At 41.9% G+C, this 24,159-nt stretch overlaps 2 protein-coding genes across 2 annotated transcripts; one reads left to right on the forward strand and one right to left on the reverse strand.

Annotated features, from left to right (window-relative positions):
* Positions 1-6,682: 6,682 nt before the first annotated feature.
* On the forward strand, positions 6,683-16,044 carry LOC121626246 (E3 ubiquitin-protein ligase TRIM39). The gene is made up of 15 exons (XM_041964612.1): positions 6,683-6,843; positions 9,488-9,629; positions 10,397-10,643; positions 11,616-11,833; positions 11,929-12,033; positions 12,688-12,783; positions 13,190-13,423; positions 13,536-13,683; positions 14,117-14,164; positions 14,438-14,464; positions 14,585-14,649; positions 14,818-14,928; positions 15,069-15,187; positions 15,507-15,603; positions 15,703-16,044. The coding sequence occupies exons 2-15, from the start codon at positions 9,489-9,491 to the stop codon at positions 15,853-15,855; spliced, it is 1,809 nt and encodes a 602-aa protein (XP_041820546.1). The 5' UTR covers positions 6,683-6,843; position 9,488; the 3' UTR covers positions 15,856-16,044.
* A 2,361-nt stretch (positions 16,045-18,405) lies between these two features.
* Positions 18,406-23,809, reverse strand: cmasa (cytidine monophosphate N-acetylneuraminic acid synthetase a). Its single transcript, XM_041964613.1, has 8 exons — positions 23,472-23,809; positions 22,604-22,746; positions 22,332-22,487; positions 21,913-22,049; positions 21,618-21,712; positions 20,675-20,846; positions 20,432-20,597; positions 18,406-20,285 (listed from the first exon to the last, which is right to left on the reverse strand). The coding sequence occupies exons 1-8, from the start codon at positions 23,693-23,695 to the stop codon at positions 20,074-20,076; spliced, it is 1,305 nt and encodes a 434-aa protein (XP_041820547.1). The 5' UTR covers positions 23,696-23,809; the 3' UTR covers positions 18,406-20,073.
* Positions 23,810-24,159: the final 350 nt, after the last annotated feature.

The raw sequence follows: 24,159 nt of genomic DNA on the forward strand, positions 1-24,159 counted from the left end.
AGCCTGTGGCTTTGGCCTTCCTGTGCGAAGGTGCTGAACAAGAGAAAGACCAGTTCTTATATGCAGCGTGTTATCGTTTCATCTATTGCAAGAAAGGCTTTTGCTTCTCTTGGTAAAAATGAACCACGCTTAATATTCTCTCACCTGGGGTTCAATCAAATCATGACAAAACAACATGTTTTCTCACTGTATTGGCCTTTAAACAGTATCACAGCCTTCCCTAACCTTCCCTAACTTTCCAGGACAAAGGCCACCAATGGCCTGTGACTTGTAGGCCTACCACCCACCCCGGCCTCCTCTTTACAAGAAGCACTTCCTTCCCAGGCAACAATTATGCATCCCAGCACAAGATAATTGGGAAGATAAAGAAGTATTATGTGGACATACCTTCTGGGAGACAGGGCTACCAGAGCATGCTGCTGACAGCATTCCCTCATCACTTTTCTTTGAAATTAATGTCATAATAAAGTCCAGCTTCAGCTGAAAACCTGCACATCACTTTGACATGTGTGTGGCAGAGATACAGCGACTCTGATGCAATAATTCATCAACTTCTCCCTTCTTGCTTTCACACATTGCTGCGTCTGAGAAAGAGAAATGTATAGAAGCAGCGTCGCATCAGGGTTATTGATGAAGTGATTGTAATAATAAAAAATCTACAAGTTATATGAAAGAAACAGCAAAACAGGCTTTCACATGAATGTTTTCTTTCATAAACTGTTTTATACCTTATAATTACCAGTGATACCTAACTGTTCTCCTCTCTTCCCTTTCTTCTTTTGTCAGTTTGGATCACTTTGTTGCCTTTATCACAAAACTCAATGTATTTTTTACGATCTTTAGTTTGATTTCATTTGATTGCACAGCCTATTATCGTGCATTTACCTGCTGTTGTGAAAACAATGTCAAGCAAGTGATGGAATCGATTTCTCAGAAGCTTATGTGCCTTCATCCAAAACCAGGACTTAATGCTCTGATATTTCCAGATCAACCTTAAATCAGCTTTGAGGGATTTAGAGTAGAGTAGAATTTCATGCTTTCAACAATGAAATGAAAAATAAAACATTTATTGTCTGTTAACCTTATAAGCAAAGGAGAAGAAAAACCTGTATTATCAATTCAATAAACCATTAATAAGTTAAGAAACAAGTTCAACTGTACTGTTGTATATTTGCGTATACATAAAGTTGACATCATGGTGCATGTTAAATGACACCAGGTAAAAGGCGCTAACTTTAAAATAGTGTAAGAACAGGACCCTGGGGAAAGGTGCGGCAGCGGCAACTCTGAAGCAATAATTTATCAACTTCCACTTTCTTGAATTAACTCTTCTGCTTCTGAGAAAATGTACTGTGGCTGTGAAGGGAGAGTGTTATATCAGGGTTATTGCTTAATCTATATCTGGATGTCAAAGTGAGGGAGCTAATACTCACCTCGCTTTATCTGCTGATGTTGTATAAAAAGCTTATAGATCACCTAATTTAAAGGACTGTTTATAGTAAAGAAGACAAGATTTATGTATATTTTGGTTCATGACCCGAAACCTCAAAATGTAATGCCTCAGCAGCACTTTATTGTTTAGCGCTAATTAGCAAATGATAGCATGCTAACAACCTGGTTAAACATTATACCAGCTAAACATCATCATTGTCTTTGTGAGCATGTTAGGATGCCGAGGCTAGCATTTAGCTCAAAACACCGCCTGCAGCATCACAGAGCCGCTCGTCATGGTCTCGTTAAAGCATGAATAATGGGACAGGTGTGTGTATTATCCATGCGTCTGATTGGCTAATACTCTCTGAGCATGCATGTAATGATACAGTAAGAAAAGCAATTATATATCTGGTTCTTGAGTTTCAGAGTGCTTCACGGGGAAATGCTTAACCCGGTTACTGCTTTTAACAACACCCTTATGCAACACCGAGGCGCATCTCACTCATTGTCACAATGATGAAGCATTAAGAGCTTATCGTGTCAACTTTACTCAGCAAATAGATTGTAAAACAGAGAACTTAATGCGCGCACACACAGACGCCATCATCAGATAAGAAAAACTCAAAGGTCATATCTGTTATTCTGAGAGGTTTGTTCACATCAGTCATTTTTATAAGCAAAGGAGAAGAAAAAAACCTGTATTATCAATTCAATAAACCATTAATAAGTTTAGAAACAAGTTCAACTGTACTGTTGTATATTTGCGTATAAATAAAGTTGACATGGTGCATGTTAAATGACACCAGGTAAAAGGCGCTAACTTTGAAATAGTATATATTTCACATTGACATGAGCTTGATATAAACGCAGCAGTGACTCTAAGTGACAACTAGTGAGTAAGTTCAAGACAGGACGTGGTGGGATATTGTCTTCTAGCTCATGCAAAACAAATGATCAGAACTGAAGTCTTAATCGATTATGTCGTAAAAGTGACAATGAACTCCGTCTGTTTTATGTGCAACCACCATGCTGGAGCATTAAAAACACAACTCTGTACCCTGAAACTAGCATTTGAGAGCAACACGCTCTATATAAAAAAATTTAAGAGCGTTTGATCTTTTAAAATGTGTCTACTCTCTTAATGCTTTGTTCATTTGGTGAAGCTTGTATGTGGTTTTATACCTAAAATCAGAAAAAAACTATTTTCCTTCTGACAGTGGAGTGTTTTCACTGTCTGGAGATTTCACTCCATTTCATATGGATGTCAGTTGAAGCAGTTCACTCTTCAGCTATTTTGACTGAGAAAGTCAAGTCTGCAGATTTTTACAGCCAAAATAATTGTCATTGCAAATTTGTTTTTGTAAAAACTGACATCTCTTACTGCCCCTGCGTGGCTTTCCAACATCTTAGAGACGGAGGAGAGGTGCTGAAATGTTTTTCAAGAGAAAATGGAGTTGATAATCTTAACGCCAGGTGTCATTACATGATCCGATCCCGTAACCTTTGCGTAGACAGCCTGCTGACACATTTACAATGCTAATAGTTAATAATATAGCATTGTAAATATTAACTCGTCTGGCTGTGGTTGCCAGATGGGCTGCATCGCTGCAGTCAAACGACCCGTCACGCCGGATCGAAAACCTTTTGAACCTGTCAATGTCCCGCGTCTGACCTGACACACTAACCTATTTCTTTGGGCTTTATGTCGCGCAGATGTGCAGAATGTCGCTGGCAGCTACGTTTGTGTTTAATTACAGGTCGTCATAAACCTTGACATGTGCTGAACCTTCTTGAAAGTGAAAGACGCCCCGAGGCTCTCAGAGGCAAATACTAATGATGTGTTCAGCCGGCCGTAGTGAACTCAGAAAGTTGCCAGTGTAGTTTAAATGTCAGTGGATCTGAATTAATAGTAAATCCTACCCCCTTCATAATGTGTGTAAATAATTGTTGTAGACTGGTTGTAAAAATACTAGAACTTTCACTTTCATTGTCAATCAAAATGTCTGCATCCCATTTGTCACCTGTCACGTGCATGTTGGGCCAGTTCAGACTGATATGCTGCAGATATGCTAAGCTACAACCCTTTCACCACACGAGAATGTTTATATTAGACCATTCTGCAAAACCCTGTTTCACATCCTGTGCCAAGGTTTAAAATATTCATGCTTTATATCATATCGGCACATCTGGGTACAGTTCATATAACGTGGATCGCAGGTCCGTGACAGGATGCGAACATCTCAGCCCAGATTTCTGCTGCCAGGTCTAATGTAGCTTCACAAGCTAGCTTCAGGGTAGCCTGGCAAAAAAATGATCTGAAACGAACAAATATAAAGCTCAGAGAATATCTGCTGGCGTAATCCCCTTTTAAACCAAAAAACATGTGTTGCTTCCGTAATTCTGCATCAAGTAAAACAGGCTGTTGAGGAGGTGCTGCTAGCTAGCATCTAGCTGTTGATCACAGTGGAACATTTAGCAGCTGAGCTATCAGATGTTTCCCTCGGGAGTTCGTAGAGTCTAAAAACAGCTAAGAGAGAGTAAATATTGGACTTACATTCATCAAGTGGACAGAAACACGACTCCAACCTGTTCCGTAACTGATGGATGTGTGAATAAGCAACTTGCTTATTCAGCTTATCAGCTTAAAAGGTGATGATATCTCGGTGTTGTGTTCACAACTGGTTGTGTCCAAAAAGATTAATCATTGAAGTTATTGCAAATAAAGCTGCACAGAACTTTATGTAGCTTCCCTCGTGCCACTCCAACACGTGCTCGTACCTGAATGACTAAATAGATTGATTGCCAGTGACTCCCAAAACGACATATATGGGCATGAGCAACCGATTGGAGAGTGGGCCACCAGCAACAGGTGTATTGGACCTTCATTGTACCGAACCGCCATCGTTTCGGAACTTCACAGGGTTAACATTGTGAAGTCGTTGCAGTTTGCTTAAGTACAGGCACCAAAACTTGAGCTCTATGTCACCAGACTGCCTCTTTGGTTCCCGTCATAATGACTACGGCCACCTGGAGGCCATTCGGCGACATCATGATGTCATTAAAGAGACGGCGAGAGAAAACAGGTTTGTTCTTGCCGATGTGTGTCAAATGCCTGTGTGAGTGTGTGAGTGCAGGTACAGTTATCAGTTGGCAGCGGCGGTGCAGTAGAAGCGACAGTGTGGAATGTAGAAGAGGAAAAGCACTGCTGGTACTGCTGATCAGCAGATAGTTCCATCCTCACAGTGAAGGAAAGTTACTCCAAAGCCACATTCGTCTGTGTGAGCCACCGCAACTCAAACAACTACAACACACCAGTTTTACAAGGTAATTAAGTGCTGTAGTGAAGTACAGAAATGAGGTACTTGTTCTTGGGACTTTTCCTCCGCGTGCTAGTTTATTCTTATTTTCCACTACATTTAAGATTTAATTATAGATTTAATTTGCAGCCATGGGCTCCAGAAACTGTCAAGAAGCTTTTCAGTAATGGGTGAGACGAAACACTTTCTGGACCACAAATCACTCCACGTTCTCACCTGTTCATTGGTTCTACCATATTTAAATTACTGCGTAGAGGTTGGGAGCAACTCAACATCACTGTCCAAACTGCAAAAAAAAGCCATAAGGATAATTGATAATTCAGGCTACAGGGATCAAAATCGAAATGCATTAAAGTTCACTGACATTTTCAAACTGCACAAATAATGTACAAAGCAATAAACAACGTACTTCCTGGTAACATTCAGAAATTGTTTTTCAATAGAGACGGGTGTTATAATTTGAGGGGGGGGGGGTTTGAACTTAAAACATCTTTATTTTCACACGGCGTTAAAAGGTTTTTCTGCTTCGATACGTGGGGCGAAGCTGTGGAACGGGTTGAGTGCGTGACCCAGTTAGAAAAGCGGTACAAAAGCGTGGTTTTCACACGGTACAGAGAGGAAGACGAGCTTTGACGATCACCGGGTGCTTTCCATTTGTTTGTATATTTAGAAGTATACAACTTGTTTGTAAATATGCACATATATATATATATATATATATATATATACCGTCTCATACATGCAATATTAAAGTGAGGGTCAGGATTAAATAAGCTCATGCTTCTTCCTGCTCCTTTTCTGACATGTTTAAGTATTATTTTGTTGGTTCGACATAAAGACTTTGTTCATTCAATCATGTTAACACAATAACATGCTATCATATGCTGCTGTTTATTCTTTTACGCTGTTGTCAGACAGGTTGACAGGATTGACTTCGTCAGCAGGTGCTTCTATGAGATGCAGTGAAATTTGTTGATTTCAAAAAGTTATGAAGTTATAAAATGATGCTACGTCCTGAATAAGCCATGAAAAATGCATCAGCTGTTTTGTGTTTTTTGTAGGTTCATGTTTTCCACAGTACAGCAGCAGAACTGACCGACACCACATACAGACGGCCTACTGTTCTTGCAAGGTCAGTTCTGTAAAGATGACCTAGAAAAACAGTGTGAGCCAATGTTTCGACTATTTAAGGAAGGTGTTTTTAAAAAGCCCAGCATCCTACTTGGGTACATGCTGTCTGAGATTCCGCTTATCTCGCTCTGGAGGTAGCGCATCATTAGCCGAAAGGAATGCCAAACGTGAAAAACTCGAGATGCCGATGGTCCGAACATGTGCACGCTTGGGGAAAGTCAATAAATGCACACGAGGCGCACACGGACAGCGAGCGCGGCGTTGAAAGGGAGCCAAATCGAACAAAGGTTCATGCAGGTGGCAGAAAGAACGAACGCCACAGCTCCGTCTCCATCGCGAGGAGCATCTCGTTTTAGGCTTCATGCCATCGCTGAGCCTCGGTCACGTAGTACGTAGAGAGAAGTTACCGCAACTAGCAAAACAACATGAAACCGCAATGTAGCACGTTTTATTCCTCACATCATGAAGCCTCAAAACACATCTCGTTACTAATCACATTCATTGTTTATCAGACACAACGTGTCAGGCCAGTCTGAGTGTGATTCCTCGCATTGCTGAAGGAAGCTGATCCATTACGCAGCTTACAGGAAACTTTATGAAGCCGAGAGGAACAAAAAACAAGGTTGAGGGTAGAGACTGTGGTCATTTGACCTACTCTGTGGGTAAGTGTGCGCCTCACACTCCCACCTTAACCAGTCCTGCCACATTTACCTGCCAAACAGAGAGACAGGTGAGTGGGCGTGGTGTGACTTTGCTTTCCATGGGAGAGGAAAATCACAGTCCTCTCTCTCAGACACACACACACACACCTTTATATTTCACAGCCCGAGAGGACGGCCTTCATAAGTGAGAGTGTGAGCGATCGAGACGCGACCTCTAGAGATCAAGACACAACGGACTGGACACAGAGTTTCTGTGCATTTTTGGATACATTTTAAAGTCCTACCCGGCAACGAGAAAGGTATCAATCATCAATCTCTTGTTTCGTGTTTGAAGCTAATCTGAGGTATCTCAAGAAATTTACAGGTGCAGCCTTCTGCACTGTATGTAGAGGGAGATCTGTGCTACATGTCACTCAATGTGCATTGTTTACTGGACTATTTTAGTCAGACCAACAGCACTAAAACTCAAAGATATTCAGTTAAAATAAAGAAAAGCAGAAAATCTGTACATTTGAGTAGCGGGAACCAGAGAATGTTTGACGTTCTTGAAAAATGACTTCTCAAATCTTTTTGTCTCAGTTGACTAATTGATTAATAGACTGAGCGCTGATTGAAGTTAATCATTAAATTCACTTTCCAAAGCTCCCAAATCCGTTGACCTTGTTGCCACGAGCGTCTCGTGTAGCCTTTCATGGCTCTCTTGCAGCTGAGTGCAGATACTTGCTTGTACTTTGTGATTTCTTCAGGGTCTTGACACTAAAAGCTACAAGTTGCAGTGTTGCAGAAGGATTTAGAGACAAGTAATGCAGGTTTTTATGTGAACAGACCATGTGATTTAGTCCATTTCAGACATAATTTTCATTTAAATAAATACACCACAGTTCAGGCCTGTAAACAACATGTTTTAGGCCAGTTTATGTTCAAGTCTCTCTAAACCTCAGACCAGCATTTAGAAAACCTGAAAAGACGCTGGCATGATGTCAAAATGGGTATTAGCAAACTTTTATGGTTATTTAATCATATTTGCTGACTGTTGCTTATGGAATTACTCTATTTTTGTCAAGACAATTTCATTTTATTTCATTTATTCTATCAATATTGAAGGGTAGCTCCATTGTTTTTACACTTCACAGTCTGTTTTCGGGTGTTGGGGAGTTCTACTGCACGTGTGAAAAAATCATCAAAAATCTGATTTAAAAAATGCCTCAAGTGATGTCACATGAGTCACATGTGGGCAATGTAGGCACCAGGTTTTGGAAATGAAGAAGAATGCATGGAATAAAAAAGTTCTGCTGCATCGATATTTGATCTATTCTTTTTAACAAAGTGAGCGCAGTGCTAAATCGCTGGAAAATAGGGCATTTCTTTTTTGTAAATAAAATATTATAAACATATTAATTTGACTTCTGTTGGTCAAATTTCCAGTTATACCTGAAAAATTCAAATAATTCCATACAAGTACTAGTGCTTAATTAATATATATTAATGCACATGTGAATCTTTTTTACAGTATCTAAAGCAGTATAATGCAGTTTGATTATCTACTGAGCTCTCCAGGCATAGAAAGTGGGTGGATGGAGTAGATGATGGAGCAGAATTAGACACAGCTGCTTCTAAAATTGTACATATAGTAAAAAACTATTTTTGAAATGCCGGTATCTAAAGTGTGTAGTCAATAAGAGAAAAGAATTTGTTAGCGGAGCATTAAAGCAGTCGCTGTGTGTGTTGTGTGAGTGATAACGCAGGACAGAATCTTGCACCACCTCATTCCTGAAGTCTTTTGACCATTCTAATCTGACTTGTGGCGACAGGGGTGATTTGTGTGTGTGTGTGTGTGTGTGTGTGTGTGCGTTATATAATGTGTCCATTTACCTCTCATAACTTCAGCTTTACCTCCATTAAGATATTTCTGACTGCCTTCACTCAACAACAAAACCAAACACATTTCAACGTGATTCCTTTGTTATGATCTTATCACCTTCTCCAAAGCACAAGAGATAAACTGCCTGTTGTTTCCACTCGTCTCTGCAGTTTCTCTTAAAAGGTCAAACCGTGGGCTAAAGAGCCACAACGCTGAAAAACTACATTCCTTCGAAAGAAAAAGGAAAGTTCGATGTTGGTGCTGAGGATGATGCTCGAGTAAAGGTCATGGGGTTATTAAACTTCAAGAGCATGCATGTGTTGACCTACTTTTAAGGCAATCTTCCCCTTATGGCGGGTTTACGCTTCATGATTTTAAAAGCCCCTTTTCTTTTTTTTTCCTGGTTTTTCGTTGCAAATCTGCCCGCAAACAACTTGGATCGGTAGCTTCTCAAAGACGTCCGCTGTTTGAGGAAAGACCTCCAGTCTCGTGTGGTCTTCCATCTTTGTTATATATACAACTACGTAGCGTGGAGACCCGACAGACTTGTCGAGGATTCGTCCTGGTCTGATGTGTGACGATCACTCCACAGCAACTTCAAGATAGTCCATTATGAGAACAACTATTAATCAATTAGTCTTATCCAAATATTTTGGTGTTGCCAAAAGAAAGGCCAGGGGTCACCATGGGGACCATGAAAATTATTGGTTCTGGCTGTAAAGATATACCATCATTGGTCAAGAACAAAGTTTAACCTGACGTTGGCACGAAACACAAGTTTGGTGTTTATCAAAAACCGTAGGGATCACCTTCTGTGGACCTTTCAACCAGATTTCATGCCAGTCTGGCCGTCTTGAGACACTTTGTTTCGATCAAGATTGTCTTCCTCGTGGGTGAACAGTAATAGTATTTTTGGTCCTGTGGGCAAGGAAGGAACCACAGCTGACACCAGAGTGACGTAGCACAGCTGAAAGCTCTAGAAGCATGAGCGGATGCACTTGATCGTCCACACCCTCACCAGGACACTGTTGCACACTGGGAATGAACAACCTGTATTTTACTTCCTGTCTCGCTGTCGGCAGGATGTCCTTCCACGGCAGCTTCCTGTCTGACGAGCAGTTCCAGTGCTCCATCTGCCTCGATGTGTTCACCAACCCTTCATCCACGCCGTGCGGCCACAGCTTCTGCATGGGCTGCATCAGCCGATACTGGGATGGATCTAAGGTGTGTCAGCTCATCTTCGTCTCTCCCTCCTTTCTTCATCCTGTCTCCTCCCGGCCCTTCTGCCCCTGTCCATCCTTTGTTTGTCTTCTTTCCTTCCTTTGCTCCCTCACTTGCGTGCACTGTTTCTGGTATTTATGCATGTATTAGAGCCCCAGTTTGTGCCTTTCATGTACGACCCTACAGAGGCAACCAAGGCTTTCTCTTAATCGTAAATTAACCAGCGATGTTTGACAAACCCAGAAGGTCTTTTAGAAATTTCTACCTCAGTTCTTCTTTTATTTTCAGAATCCTCAGACTCCTCCTTACCTGTGTATTCACCTTTCCAGGTAGCCAGAGTGCTGCCATCTTTGTTTCGATTCAGAAACAGAGGCACAACTTGGGAAACAGGTTAAAAATCTTTGCTTTGATTCAGTCGACTGAATCTGACTGAATCCAGATGGTTTGAAGAGTTTTGGGGGATTTTGGAAATACCTTGAGAACAACAGTAAGTGTTTGAAGAACCCAGAAGGCCATTTAAAAATGTCATTGATTAATGATATTTTAGAGAAGCTGATGGTTACCTCTGTGATACAACATTACCTAACGCTATCAGGGACACAAGCTGGGGCTACACCCAAACTACATCAGGCTGATTGTGTTCTTGTTCAAAAATCAACAATCTATCCATTCATCCTGACCGACTTCCTGCACTGTTCCACATTCCGTCTTTGGTTCCTTTTTTCACTTCCTCTTCCATCATCCATCATCCACTATCCTTCCTCCCTCAGGTCTACCAGTGTCCTCTGTGTAAGAAGACCTTCCAGAAGCGACCGGACCTCCAGATCAACCGGACCCTGCGAGAGATCACCGAGCAGTTCAGATCCATGAAGGGAGGAGGAGGGGGACTGGGGAAGGAGAGGAGAGGGGGAAGAGGGGGAGACGGAGGCATACCGGACAATTTGTTCGATGAGCTGAAGAAGAAGCTGCCCCGACCTCTGCCGAAAGTGCCAGTGATGCTGACCTGTGAGGCTCAAGGTAAAGTCGAATTAACCAGTTAGTGTCGCCTTCCTGGCCGAATTAAAACAGAAATCTGCAAAAGAAAACACAGATTTCTGCGTGTTTCCTTCCATTACTGTCATTTGACTACCAGGAGTTGGGGTCATGAGGTGGCGCAACAAGATGATGTAGTTCAATGAGCACCACTCAAACCCCTCTTTGTAGGTATAAAATGCAGAAAACATGGAGGAAATATGGATTTTGTGTTTGTTTCAGGAAGAGTTTTCCTCACATGCTTCATATGATCGTGATTTATGCCCCAAATCTGTTTCCGTTGTTTTGCTTTTGTCCATACACCAACCTTTCTGCTCAGATTTTGTGGATAGAAACGCACCATCAGGCTAAAAACCTACATTTTCAAGGCTACACCTCGACAGCACTCAGATTAGTTGTTTGCTTGGGAATCTAGCTCTTATTGGTACAGAGGCTGTATGCACAGCCTGTAACGTGTCTGCCAAATGAATGCATGCGACGTAATTAAGTTTCCATAGAAATAACAACCTGAGTGTAAAAGCGGCGGTGTTGTTTTCATCCCGCTTCAAACATCTGTCGTCATCCATCACACACAGTGGCAGAGCCAGTCTGCTCAGTTTGGTCGCGCATTTTGCAGATGATACGTGACTGCGCCGTCAGAGCTATGTGGCACAGCAGCAATCCTTACCAGGCGTCTGCAGCCTCAGCGTTAGCCGCCGCGTGAGGCTGCAGAAGCTGACGTCAGCTTGTAAATTCGGTCGTGATAACAACGTTGGGCATGTTGAGCAGGCGTGTTTGCTTGTCAGCAAGTTAACTGCTGCTAATTGGCATAACACAAAGCGGTGGAGTTCTGCAGATCATAAACCGACATATTGGACAAATTGAATTTAGTTGGCTCTACAGTTGATGAAAAGTCAAGAAGAGGGTCCAGCTTCCTTGACCTTTCTCTCGTTTCCTGCACCTTCTTCCCCGAAAAAGGCGATACCATCTCGACGTCTTTTTCTACATCTTCGACCTCGCTGGCTTCTTCGGTACCAAACGACAGTCCAATCGCTGCCATGAGCCACACCTGCGGACCTCCGCCGCCGCCGCCTCACCCTTCCACCCGCTCCAACAGCCGGAGAAGGTTCACCGTGAGCGGGGCTGCAAACAGCCAGAGCCTCCCTGTCTGCGAGATCCACAACAGAGGGATAATGGTACAATATTTTAACCTATAAACCAGTGACTGCCTTTGATTTTCATCTGGTAGATAAAGGTTTGACGCTGCAACACTCTCCCTCACTGGTTTCAGGTTTACTGCAGGACTGACAGAGTTTGCATCTGTCCTGAATGCGAGCTCGACGACCATCAGGATCACGACACAGTGACCGTCGAAGATGAATGGCTGGAACTCAAGGTAGGAAAGCAGCTGTTAGAGATTTGAAGTGAAACACTGAGACTTTGGGGAGTTCACTCCTCAAGCGTCTTTGTTTTTAACTGGCTGTAAGAGGAAGAACGACAACAATACACAAAGTGTTACAAGGCAGGTGATGGCTAATGTGTGACAGCGAGAAGTTCCTCGTGTTTGGAAATCTAAGCCAAGCAAAACACAGCTGATAAGGATACAATGCAGGATAATACCTTCCAAGATGAACATGATTGTAATGGATGAAGTCACTGAATGTACAAACTCGTCCAGGAAATGGCCATTTGATATCAGTTTTCTATTTTAAACATCTTGAAATATGTATGACATTTGTGTTGAGAGGCAGCAGCTCGCAAAGCAGGAAGAGGGAAAATCTACAATCGAGGCCATCTGTGAGAACAGAGAACAGTGCTGCATTTTGTTGATGTGGTTGGGTCCACGTGCTTTAGCTAAGCCCAACTTGGCACATTGATTTAGCACTGCAATTAAACACTCGCACCTGATTGGATGTATTTCTCTCCAATCTGATTGCTAGTAGGATTATTGGATTCAAGGACAGAAAAAGCAAAGTCTTTTTCTAGGCTCCAAATCGCCCATCGCATATGCAGGATTCAGGCGTGCGTGTGTGTGTGTGTGTGTGTGCAGGCCCAGCTCAGTGTGTCGGAGCAGGAGATCCAGGAGATGATCAGAGAGAGAATCAGGAAGGTGGAGGAGATCAGAATGTCAGTGATTGAAGTGGAGGTAAGACAGACAAACCCTCCCTCTAACAGCTTTTAATCAGAAAATCTGCAGGGTTTCTTCAACTGTTTTGATATTTACCCAAACATTCATGCTCCTTGCCAACATTTCACCTTAACTTCCTTGTTTATTTTATGATTGTTCGGGGCTTTTACCAGAATATTTTCAATTTTTATGGTTTTAATTCCTTTATTTGGGGTATTTCTTCTTCTTTCTTTACCCATACCTTCAGGTGTATTCATAAGTTTTCCAGGTTTGGCCCACCGTCAAGGATGTTAGTGGTGAGGATATTCAGGGTATTGGTTTCAACTTAAATGTTTGGGCTTGCAACCATTTTTGGGTGTATTTATAACTGTAAAGGCGTCTGGAAAGGGCTAAGCTTTACAACACAGACTCATGAATTCCCCAGCTGGCGGTGGAGCGAGAGACGGCAAGCAGCGTTTGCCTGTTTTCTATGCTCGTGTCTGCCATCGAGCGCTCGCAGGCAGAGCTGATGGAGGTGTTGGAGATGAGCCGGAGGGCGGCCGAGCACCAGGCCGACGCCATGATACGACAGCTGGAGCTGGAGGTTAAAGAGCTGCGGAGGAGAGAAAGCGCCCTCGCCGAGCTCGCCCAATCAGACGACCACATACACTGTGTCAAGGTTGGCGAGGATCTGAGGTTCAGTTTGAAGTTATACTGACATAGAGCAAACACCGTGGGACACCTCAGCAGAACTGAACTCAGTCTTTTCTTCATTTTCACCTACTTTTCAGACGTTCCCCGCCCTCAGCAGCCTGCCACCTGCCAAAGACTGGTCCGGGGTGTCGGTGAACTCTGATCTGGGAGCAGGGACCATCTACAGGTCACTGGCAGCTCAGGTAGAGAGGTTCCAGCAAGAACTGAAAAATATCGCAGAAACAGGTCAGTGAACTGAACACAAGGCCTGTTTCCAAACACAACAAATGACGGCATAAAAGACAGAAAGCACCGAGTCTGTGGAAGCCTGTTGGTGTCAACATCTAGAGTCTAATCAGGTGTTATGATCTAAACTAAGATGTTCCTGATTTTGGTGTTGGTAAAGAGGATCATGAGTCAGTTTGCTCAACTTGAAAAGAACAAACACTTCTTCTTTAGGTCACTTAGCGAGGCACTGTCAAAGTACTGAAATACTGCCCTCTGGTGGTAGAACTTAATATGAGCTGTTTATGTTTATTCAGCGTGTCTAACTTTTAAGAACTGTGAGTTTAGCTGATTAAAAAAGTTCTTCATTTTACTCCCGACTTCCCCAAATCATACGCAGAATGGCATCAACAATAGTACAATAGCCTCTGAGTTAAACTTTGTTCGCCTTCAGGTTTTCCTGCCTCAGTACTGGAACCCAGTCCAGTCCGAACACAGCCCAGTGAGTGACTGCTCCCATTCCGCCTCACATATACTGAACATAAAGGTCTATACTGTACATAAACCTGTGAATGATATCTGCCTTCCACCTTAAATTTTCCAGATGCAAACCAGTGAGTGGCTCTGTCATCCCACCTTAAACATATACAGTACATTATACTGCACATAGTCATGTGTGCATTCTACCTGAAAGAGGTTATGATATAAATCTGTGCAGTGTATTAGTGCGTTTAACAACACCATGCCTCGTTGTAATGAAGCTGTTGTTCTGCAGGGATGAAGAGGGTGCAGGAATATGCAAGTATGTCACATTAACACAAACTGGATTCAGTGAAAACAATTCTATGGACCCATGAAGTCAGCTTGCAGACATGATTTAATCCAGGAAAATATAAAATGCTTCACATTTTCCATCACACAGTGGCTGTGACGCTGGACTCCAACACCGCCCATCCAAGACTGGTTATGTCAGAGGACATGAAGAGTGTGAGACCCCTTTAAATGATTATATCGCTGAATGATTAACCATTCAGAATGGATTTCTTTTTTAGCATTGCATGTGTGAGTTTGATGTTAAACATCTAGGTGGCAGAGTACTGGCCTCCTGCATCGGAAACTGTGCTGAGGAAACTGATAAACTGCCTGTTTCTGCAGGTGAGGTGTGGAGATCGACACCAACTGCTTCCAGACAATCTGGAGAGGTTTGACAGAGTCGTTTGTGTCTTGGGGAGGGAGGCAATCTCCTCCGGGAGGCACTATTGGGAGGTACGAGGCTCTTCTGTGAATATATAGTGTATAGTACATGTCAAAAGCATGATTAATATTAATATCACTAAAATGCATGTCCTTCCTTCCTTTCCTATTCCTTTCCTTATTTGATACGACTTCCTGCTTCCTGTGAACAGGTGGAGGTGGGCGGGAAGACGGACTGGGATCTTGGGGTGGCCAGACAATCGATCAACAGGAAGGGGAAGATTGAAGTTACCCCTAGCAACGGATACTGGTTCCTCAGCCTAAGAGACAAGTGAGCAGTCAGCTAAAGAGTCAGATATTTGCTTCAGGAGGTGGTGGAGACCAAAAATGGAGCTAAAAGGAGACCCTAACCCTGCCCCTAACTACTAGACTATTATTACTATTAATATGATACAATATAATATAATATAAAACATTAAAAAAGAGAACATACTGTAAAATACCCCTGTGGTGAAAACTACAGCAAACAATGACACTGGAGAAAGTTGTTTGCATACTCAGTTTTCCTTTCCTTTAATTTTGTTTTTATGTTTTTTTTCTTTTCTTTTCTGTTAATTATTTCTCGTCCTCCCCCTCATTCCTCTCCTCAGGAACAAGTACGCCTTTCGCTCTGAACCCTCCACAGACGTCCAGGTGAACCTGCGACCGCGCAAGATTGGGATATTTGTGGACTTTGAGAAAGGACAGGTGCAGTATGGGAAATACGTTGACCTCCAGCCTCTTTCAGCTTGCTGCCTTTCTCTGCTCTGTTTTCTTATAACACTGTGTGTCCTTATGGCTCGACAGGTGTCTTTCTACAACGTTGATGCTCGAATCCACATCTACACTTTCAATGACATGTTCAGTGAGTGCATCTACCCATTCTTCAGCCCCTGCACGAACAAATCTGGAAAGAATGACGGGCCGTTGATCATAACGCCAGTCGACATGACAGTGTGACAGAACACCTGCGAGATATTTGTTTCTTCTTCTTTTTCCAATATACTTAACTCATTGTTAGCTTCTTAAAACTTCCTATCGGCAGATGTTGTCTGGCTGTGAATGGTTTATTAATGCAGATTAAATATTTCAGTATTGTATTTTAAATGATTTTGATCATTTATTAAAACAATCACATTTTTTGACACATCTGGATTTGAGATTTTTCTTGCAATGACTTCATTACATGTACGTCATGATTGAGTTTTAAAGAAGTAGTTCGACTTTCAATCTCTTGCAGACTTAGATGAGAAGATCATTGCCACTGCTGTGAAGCCGCAAAATGGAGCCAGCGGCCAGTTAGCTTAGCTTAGCATTAAGACTGGAAAGGGGGGGGGGGGGGGGGGGGGGGGGGCAGCTAGCCTGGCTCTGTCTTTTGGCAACAAAATCCTCCTACTACCACAGAGGTGCATCTAGAGGGGCTTTTGCTCTAACCTGAAAATAATAAAACTAACCCTGCCGCCTACATGCTAGCTAGCTAGCTTGTGCATGTGATAGCCTAATATAAGGCAATATCAAGCGAAGTGATGCCAATGTGACGGGCTGAGAAGTACATAAAAAAAGAGGAGCATACACTGAGTATCTAAAGGCAAGAAATCCAGAGTGTGCTTAGGCTGTATTTTAGCTTAGCTTTAATGTTAAATTCAACACCAGAGCCAAACTGAGAATGCAACTGAAAGTGCTACAATGAAAAACCTTTTTTAAAAAATCACATGATCATGAAATTAGAAATAAGATGATTGAATGTAATGAGCGCTAGGCTTGACATCGTCACTGCACTGTGAGGACGTTTAGTCCTTGTAGTGCAGTTAAACGAGAATACACGTTATTCCATTCAAGGGAACAAAGTGAATCATTAACTAACCCCAACCCACTCCACTTCCTGTCTCCAGTAAACCGTGCCTTTATGTCTCCTACCATAAAACCACCAGACACACATGCTGCACAGTACATGCAGTCAACAGGTATCATGCACAAACAACATTAGCATATTAGCAGAAGCAAACATCCCAACCTCATACACACAAACTAACATTTACACTTTTTTGTTGAATGAAGGTCAAACTGTATTGTCTGTATTGTCAACTTGGAATTTTTTTTATTCATGCGATAGTTTTTAGGTTTTAATCATTGGTTTTTACATTACTTGTATCCCTGGTGTGTGTTTTCTTATACTATTTATTGATTTTTAACATTTTATTGTTTCATTGCTGTAATATTTCATCTTAAACTTTTAATTATTTTTGTCTTTATTTTTTCATCTGTGTTATTGCAGTTTTGCTATTTGAGGCACTTTGGGCTGCATGTTTGTATGGAAGGTGCGAATAAAGTTGAGTTTTATTACTTTTTTTAGTGGTGGCTTTCGTCTTTTTATGGAATTTGTTAGAATTAGCATTAGAAAAATGCCAAACATCTCCAGACTTTTGTAATTTAAATCCTTAAATTGAGAAGTCAAAACTTGAGGCTCCACCAGCTGTGACATCCTCATTCAAACCTGTTGACAGGTAAAGGGTTAACAAAACACCTCATTTACAATGTATCCATTCATGAAGGACTGTGGCATGATAAGGAAACGAGGACCATGGTGTTACAGTGACAGCGTTAAGAGTCATACAAAGATAAACCCTGTCACCTCTTCTGTTTGTGATACCTGTGACATGAAGATGTTAAAGTTTGGAGACTCTGGTTTGGTGGCATTTTGAGTCTCAGGATGATGAAGCTGTCCTTGCCCTGCACTGTTTGCAGTCATATTTATTTTTTGTTTCCATCCACAAGTCCCACAAAAACACCAAACCCAAACCGGACACACTATATTTCATCACGACTCAATCCCACACACACCGACCTGCTGCCCCAAATACTCACTCCAGCACCGAATGTGGATTAATCCGCCGCTGAATATAGTCCCCAACAAATGCAATTGAGTTATGTTTGCTAAAAACTAAAGTGACCAGCTGTTTCAGGAAGTTACTGAGCTGTCACGACTCAGTTCCCTTATCAAAATAACTGCATCTGCCTGTCTTGTTTTATATTTTGCACAAGTAAAACTGGTATATACAGAATTTCTGAATCTCAGCTGCTCTGTTGTCATTACATGAAACACAGCTTTATTAAAATAAAGGTGTTAGAACTACATTTTGACAAAGGGCCATAAGATTACATAATAATGTAGATGATTTTGTACTTAAGTGGCGCAATTTGTCAGTCAAATTTGGAAGTAATGCTTTATAGCTGCTATAAATCAGTCATACTTGTAAATGATCCTGATGTATTTCCTCAAAAACCACAACTTATTTCTGTTTGTGTAGAGATTGAAGAAAGCTAACAGCTAATCCCGGCTCTAGCTTCTTATTCACCGTACAGACATGAGAGATCTAACTTGTTGCCCAAACTCTCAGGAAGAAAAGTGACAATCCAACATGTGTCAAAATGTCAAATTATTCCTGTAAGGGACTCAAAGGTTTGATGTTTCTGCCTGTCTGTGCATATTAAAAACACAACACCAGAACGTTCGATCACCTCCAATAAGCAACTTCATTAAAAATTATTCACGCAGCTAATTGTCACAGTTATTAAATAAAAAGAGTGAAATAAAATTATGTTAATCAGTCAAATTACATGTAAACATTGCAACAAAACAATCAGAACAATGGATAGAAACAGTACACAGAATGACATACTGCTATACCTCGTACATCAATACACAGAGCAGACACACAGGTCGTTAATTCACTCAATCAGTAACAGCACAAATAAAACCAGCCAACAATAATCTCCACCAGCCAACTTTCTAATCTCTTAACAAGCAGCAGCTACAACCTAATGATCAGTAATCCTCCCATCCAGAACTGGGACGTTACCATGGAGCAACAGGTGCGCAGTCACAAAGTTAGCTGAATGCTTCTGGATAATAAGGTTACGAGTTTAAAAAATAGTTGAACATTTTGGCAGAATACTTTTATCCGCTTTCTTGACAAGATTTAGATGGAAGGCAAGATAACGCTCATATCTATACTGGAATTAGTCAGGAGCCGTTAGCTTAGCTTAGCATAAAGACTGGAAATGGGTGTAAACAGCTAGCCTGGCTCTGCCTGAAGCTCACTAAGTTACTCGTCATATGTATATTGTTTGTTTGTAACAAAAGTATAAAAACAGCAAGTTGCAGTTTTATAAGAAGCTTCGTATTATGTAGTAGTAGTTAGCATAGTAGCATATAACCTCCCCTAAAGCCACAACTTGTCATTTTCCACTTCAGTCATTGTACAGGTTAAACAAGCAAGATACATTACTTGATTACAAAGCTTCAGAGGTGTTGGCAGGATGATTTTGGTACCTTTTGGTACAGAGCCAGACTACCTGTTTTTCCTCCCGTCTTTATGCGAAGATAAGCTAAGCTAACCAGCTGCTGGCTGTAGGTTTATAATGGCCAGAAAGACGTGGAATGGTATCAATCTTTTCATCAGAACTCCTGACAAGATTGAGTTATTTCCCAAAATGTCTGACTACTTCTTTTAAGGCCAATGAGAATAATAACAAAATGAGGTGCACACAGGATGGCGTGACATTAACAGGTAAACAGAGAACAGAAGATTTGTCAAAAAGTGTTAGATTTGAATTTTTTTGGACCGTGTTATATTTTGGTTTGAAATGCTTCATCTTCTATATAAAATATCAACAGCATTTGAAATGTTAAAAAGCCACATCTCTAAAATTACATATATAATAAAAATAACTCATATTTTTAGATTTGGGGCCACACCTTGTAGTGCATCAGTAATCTCCCCACACTCCGATTTAGTTTCCAGTCTTGTGGTTTGGGTTTTGTTTGCTTTGGCTGACAAGGATTCTGCCTTAAGCCGAGTGCTATAATACATCAAGGTTTGTAAATTTCAGATTCGGTTGTTGTATTCACAGCGTTACATAAATTAATCCTTTTCTGGTAAATTACTGAAGACCATGCAGAAGAATCTCACCTTTTAACCAAAAAGTTAACGTCAGGAATACTTGATCGCGTCCGATTTGATTGTAAACAAAGTGAACGATTTTAACTCTAAAATTAGGTAAGCGTCTCAGACAATACTGCTGTATTTATCTTGAAATGTGCACTGTTGGATTACTGCTATGATTCGTGCATAAACTGCACTCAAACACCTCCATGCAGATCGAACGTATTTAAGATCAGAAGCTGCTGTCGATGCGATCCTGCTTCATCTGCGACTTTGCTTTTTGTTTTTGGAGAAGAATGTGTTCAGCAAACTCCCTCATGGCTCCCTTTCCCCCGACGCTGTGGCAGGTGTACTTTGCGGCATTAATGGCCACCACCGGAGCATCTCCAGGGACTGCACTCAAACCCGCCAGGTTCAGACAGTTGATATCTGGTTTATCGTTACCTGAGACAGAAATAAACATCATAAACATGAATACAAAGACTAATAGCACAATGTGTCACTTACATTAACATATAACACATCATATATTAGTGAGTAACAAGGGTTTTCTGGAAGTTACACATTAAATGTACAGTAAAGCTGCTTACCCATGTACGCCACGTCCTTCCATTGCAGCTTCCTCTTCTCCACCTCTGGCTTCAAATCATCCAGCGGCTCCTCTCCCACCTGGATCACCTGGCAGCCCGTCCTCTTGGCCAGCATGTCAGTGAGCGACTGGGCCACGGGGTCCGTGCTGGAGGTCAACAGCACCACCTGGTGGAGCAACAGAGGGTCACACGTGGCCGTGTGACGGCGAGCCAAGTCACCAATGCTCTTTTTCAAATTCCCACCTCCACTTCGTCTTTCTGCAGCATGCGGATGCCGGCGGTGTCCCTGGTGTTAATAGACACCATCTCCTCTCCGGATACAGACAGAAAGATCCGTCCCTCCGTTAAACATCCGGAAACATTACAGAACATCAGACGAACCAGTTCTGGCGTGTCCCGACCGAAGTAGCCGTACCTGTGAGAAGATGAACAAAAGAAGGAAATGGACGAAAGAAATACCTTTATGTAGGATTCCAGTGAATAATGTCCAGTGAGAAACATGCTGTCTTCACTTAGAGACTATTTTTTCCAGAGGAGTCCAGAGGACTGAAAAGAGAGCTTCATCACATGGTGCAAGCACCATCACCTGAAGATCAATATCGGCAGAACCAATCAGCCTGTGCTGGACTAGACTCAAATATGGACGCTGCTGCACAGAAGCTGCTTCACACACACATGCATGTTCAATCTGTAGCACAGACATTCTATTGTGTGTGTGCATATATATATATATCTGAGTTCTGTTCCTGAGTCATGCTGCTGCATGACTCTGCACAACATTGTTACATCACAGTGAAGATGACCTTTGACCTTTTGGATAGAAAATGTCACTTTATTCTGTGAGACATTTGTGAAGAAATTGCCTCAAGACAAGAACTGGACAGGAACCCGAAAACACATCGCCTCCGGGGACAGTTGTTGAGACGCGGAGGCATAAAAACGTTACAGGTAGTAGGGTAGGACACCAAAATGATAAACAAAAAGAAGAGAAACGGAAGAGTGATTATAAGATCAACTTTTTCTGACTTTTTGGTGGAAGATGCACCCACACTTCTCCACCTCTAGTAATTTCTCTACAGTCCCTAAAGCATTGATCTGGTTGGAAGCTTGTTGTCAGCACAAACAGTAATGTATAAAACTGGCTGCGTCGATGTCTTTTTGCAGAGCATTTGTGTGTGCATCTCACCTGAGAACCCTCTGTTCTGCCACGGGCCAGTCGATGTCCACATCTATGTCCACGCTGTACTCCGGCAGCATCTCGTAGTACGATACATTGCCACCCTGCAGAGAGGCAAACGGAAACAGAGTTACAGCTTTTCAAATCCAAGACAATCCTTGATCAGATGGAGGTCATGGGTTGGTCTTGTGTTGTGTCACATGATCACATGAGGCACGTTAGTCACCATACTGCAAGTTTAGAAGAACTGAAACACTAGAAAACATTAAATTATGAACTCTTGCAATTAATTGTGCCTGGTTACCTGCAGAAGTCCCTCTTTTATAATTAGGTCTGTCGTGGTGAAGTAAAAGGATCCGTTCTCACACAGCTCGCCACCCCAGTCCTGCCGCCGCGGCCGGTTGGTTGGGTCTAGATTGAGCGGTTTGGTAACCTCACCAGCTAGAAGGAGGGGGGGTAACAGTTTAAAGTCCATTCTATAACAAACAGCATCAACAAATATCATTTTGCATACGTTCTATTAACGTATAGAGGGCCAAAATGAACACAAACAAAAAACTGGTTAACAAAATAATCTATATGTCACCTATATCAACATTTGGTCATGTGATCATCTAGCGTTGCAAGAAACCGAAGCACAAAAAGGTCGAGCACGGATCAAATCTTGTGCTGTAAAAAAAAAAAGGTAGAAGTATTTTCTCCGCGCTCCAGCTGCAGACTCACATCTTTTCTTGACCTCCTGCCAGCGGAACTGGTGCCTCCGGACCACCGAGAAGACCGAATCAAAGCCCTGCAGCGTGATCATCTCCAGGGCCTCCTTCAAATGGAAAGGATGGAGGCACGGGGACGTAGCCTGAATGTTGCATATCACACCCACCTCTGCAAAAAACACAGTCAACAAAAGATGTGGCAAGACGGTGATTTGTCACTAATCAAACAGACACGTAGTGGAAATTAGAGGCGTGACACTACAGCATCACATGTGGTGTGCGTACCTGGGTTGAGTCTGACAAACTCTTGGATGGTTTCCAGTGACGTAGAAGAGTCCTTGGAGACTTCAGGACTCCTACGGTGCACCTTGGCACCCCAGGCTTTTGCCACCTTCTCGATATCATCATGGTCTGTCGATACCCACACACTAAGAAAAGGTGCATTACTATTACCAGCCGTATTATTGGACAAAAGCTTCCTACCACAGCAATCATAGCCAAGCTAGTTTGCAGTACATGATCTGTTATTAGTGCGTTATTACCTGCAAGATCAATTTATACATTTAAATTAGCCCATTTTAAAAGGAAGAGCTTGCAGCAGGATTAAAACAAACTATTTCTAGTAAAACTTATATTAAAATTATGACATAAAGCAGAGAAAAGCATGAAATCCTCACATCAGAGAAAACAAAAAGAGATGATATCTCACCTTTTTTTAATGATAAATGACCTAAATGATGAATTCATCATAACATAGCTGGCTATTCGTTTTGTGAGGACTTTCAGCATGAATTATCTGTACATAACTACATCCTAAACTGTTTTATGCTTCATGCACATACTTTTCTTCCTATCCATGTTACCGTTTTTCCTCTATGTGTACAAAATGTGTGAAATAATATGTGTAGATTGACTGATTAACTTCAAACTGACGGACAGCAGCAAGATCAACACAATAAACGTGTAGTAGACTGTGTAGTAGGGATGTTGAATAGTGAAAAAGGTCACTATAACACTAAATACGACAAATAAACGTGTATAAACAGACTAAGGAAGGCATGTTCGGTGTTGATAGGACATTTGGACGTTTTTCAGGTTTTGCTATTTTTCTCACAGCAGCAGTCACTAATTCATCCAACAATTATCCATCTACCTGTTAAACATGTTGGAGTCCACAGCAGCCCTCAGCACCCATCCGATGAGCGGCACTCCGGCTAACATTTTGATGTTTTTAAGAGGAATCCCTTTGCTTCCTCCTCTCGCCAGAATCAAGGCAGCTACGTGTCTCTTATCACTGGACTTGACCTGCTTGCAGGCGGTCAGTAGTCCGTCCTGCTCACCGCTATCGCCGGGGAGACCCCTTTTCCTGGAAGCCATAACGGCTAGAGACGTTTAGTAGTCCGGCAAAAGCGCCACAAAACAATAACGCGGTGAAGCTATGGCCGAAAAGTCGCTGCAGAAGAGGAATTCTAACGGAACGACTCCCGAGTGTTCTTCTTCTGGTGTTTAATTCTGGACGCTACTTTGGTGGCTATAAGCTCACCAGCGCCACCTCCTGCCCCGGAGGAAGAAGCTGTCGAGACATTTTTTTTAAACGCCAAACTTTTCATGCCTCCACCTTCACTAATTTGAAGATTTGCTGCAATTCCTTTTAATTATTTTAAGATATTTTATTTTCTATTTCGTAATTTTGAATTTTGTACAATTGTACTACAAAGCAAGCATTGTGACAGTGTCACTGTTTAATCGTGACAGCATTTCTCACCTTTTTATGATTTTTTTTTTTTTTACAAATCCATAACTAATGAAGGAAATAATCGGCAGATTTTCCCATAATGATA

This window comes from Chelmon rostratus, chromosome 23, assembly GCF_017976325.1.
Source record: "Chelmon rostratus isolate fCheRos1 chromosome 23, fCheRos1.pri, whole genome shotgun sequence".
Taxonomy (NCBI): Eukaryota; Metazoa; Chordata; class Actinopteri; order Chaetodontiformes; family Chaetodontidae; genus Chelmon; species Chelmon rostratus.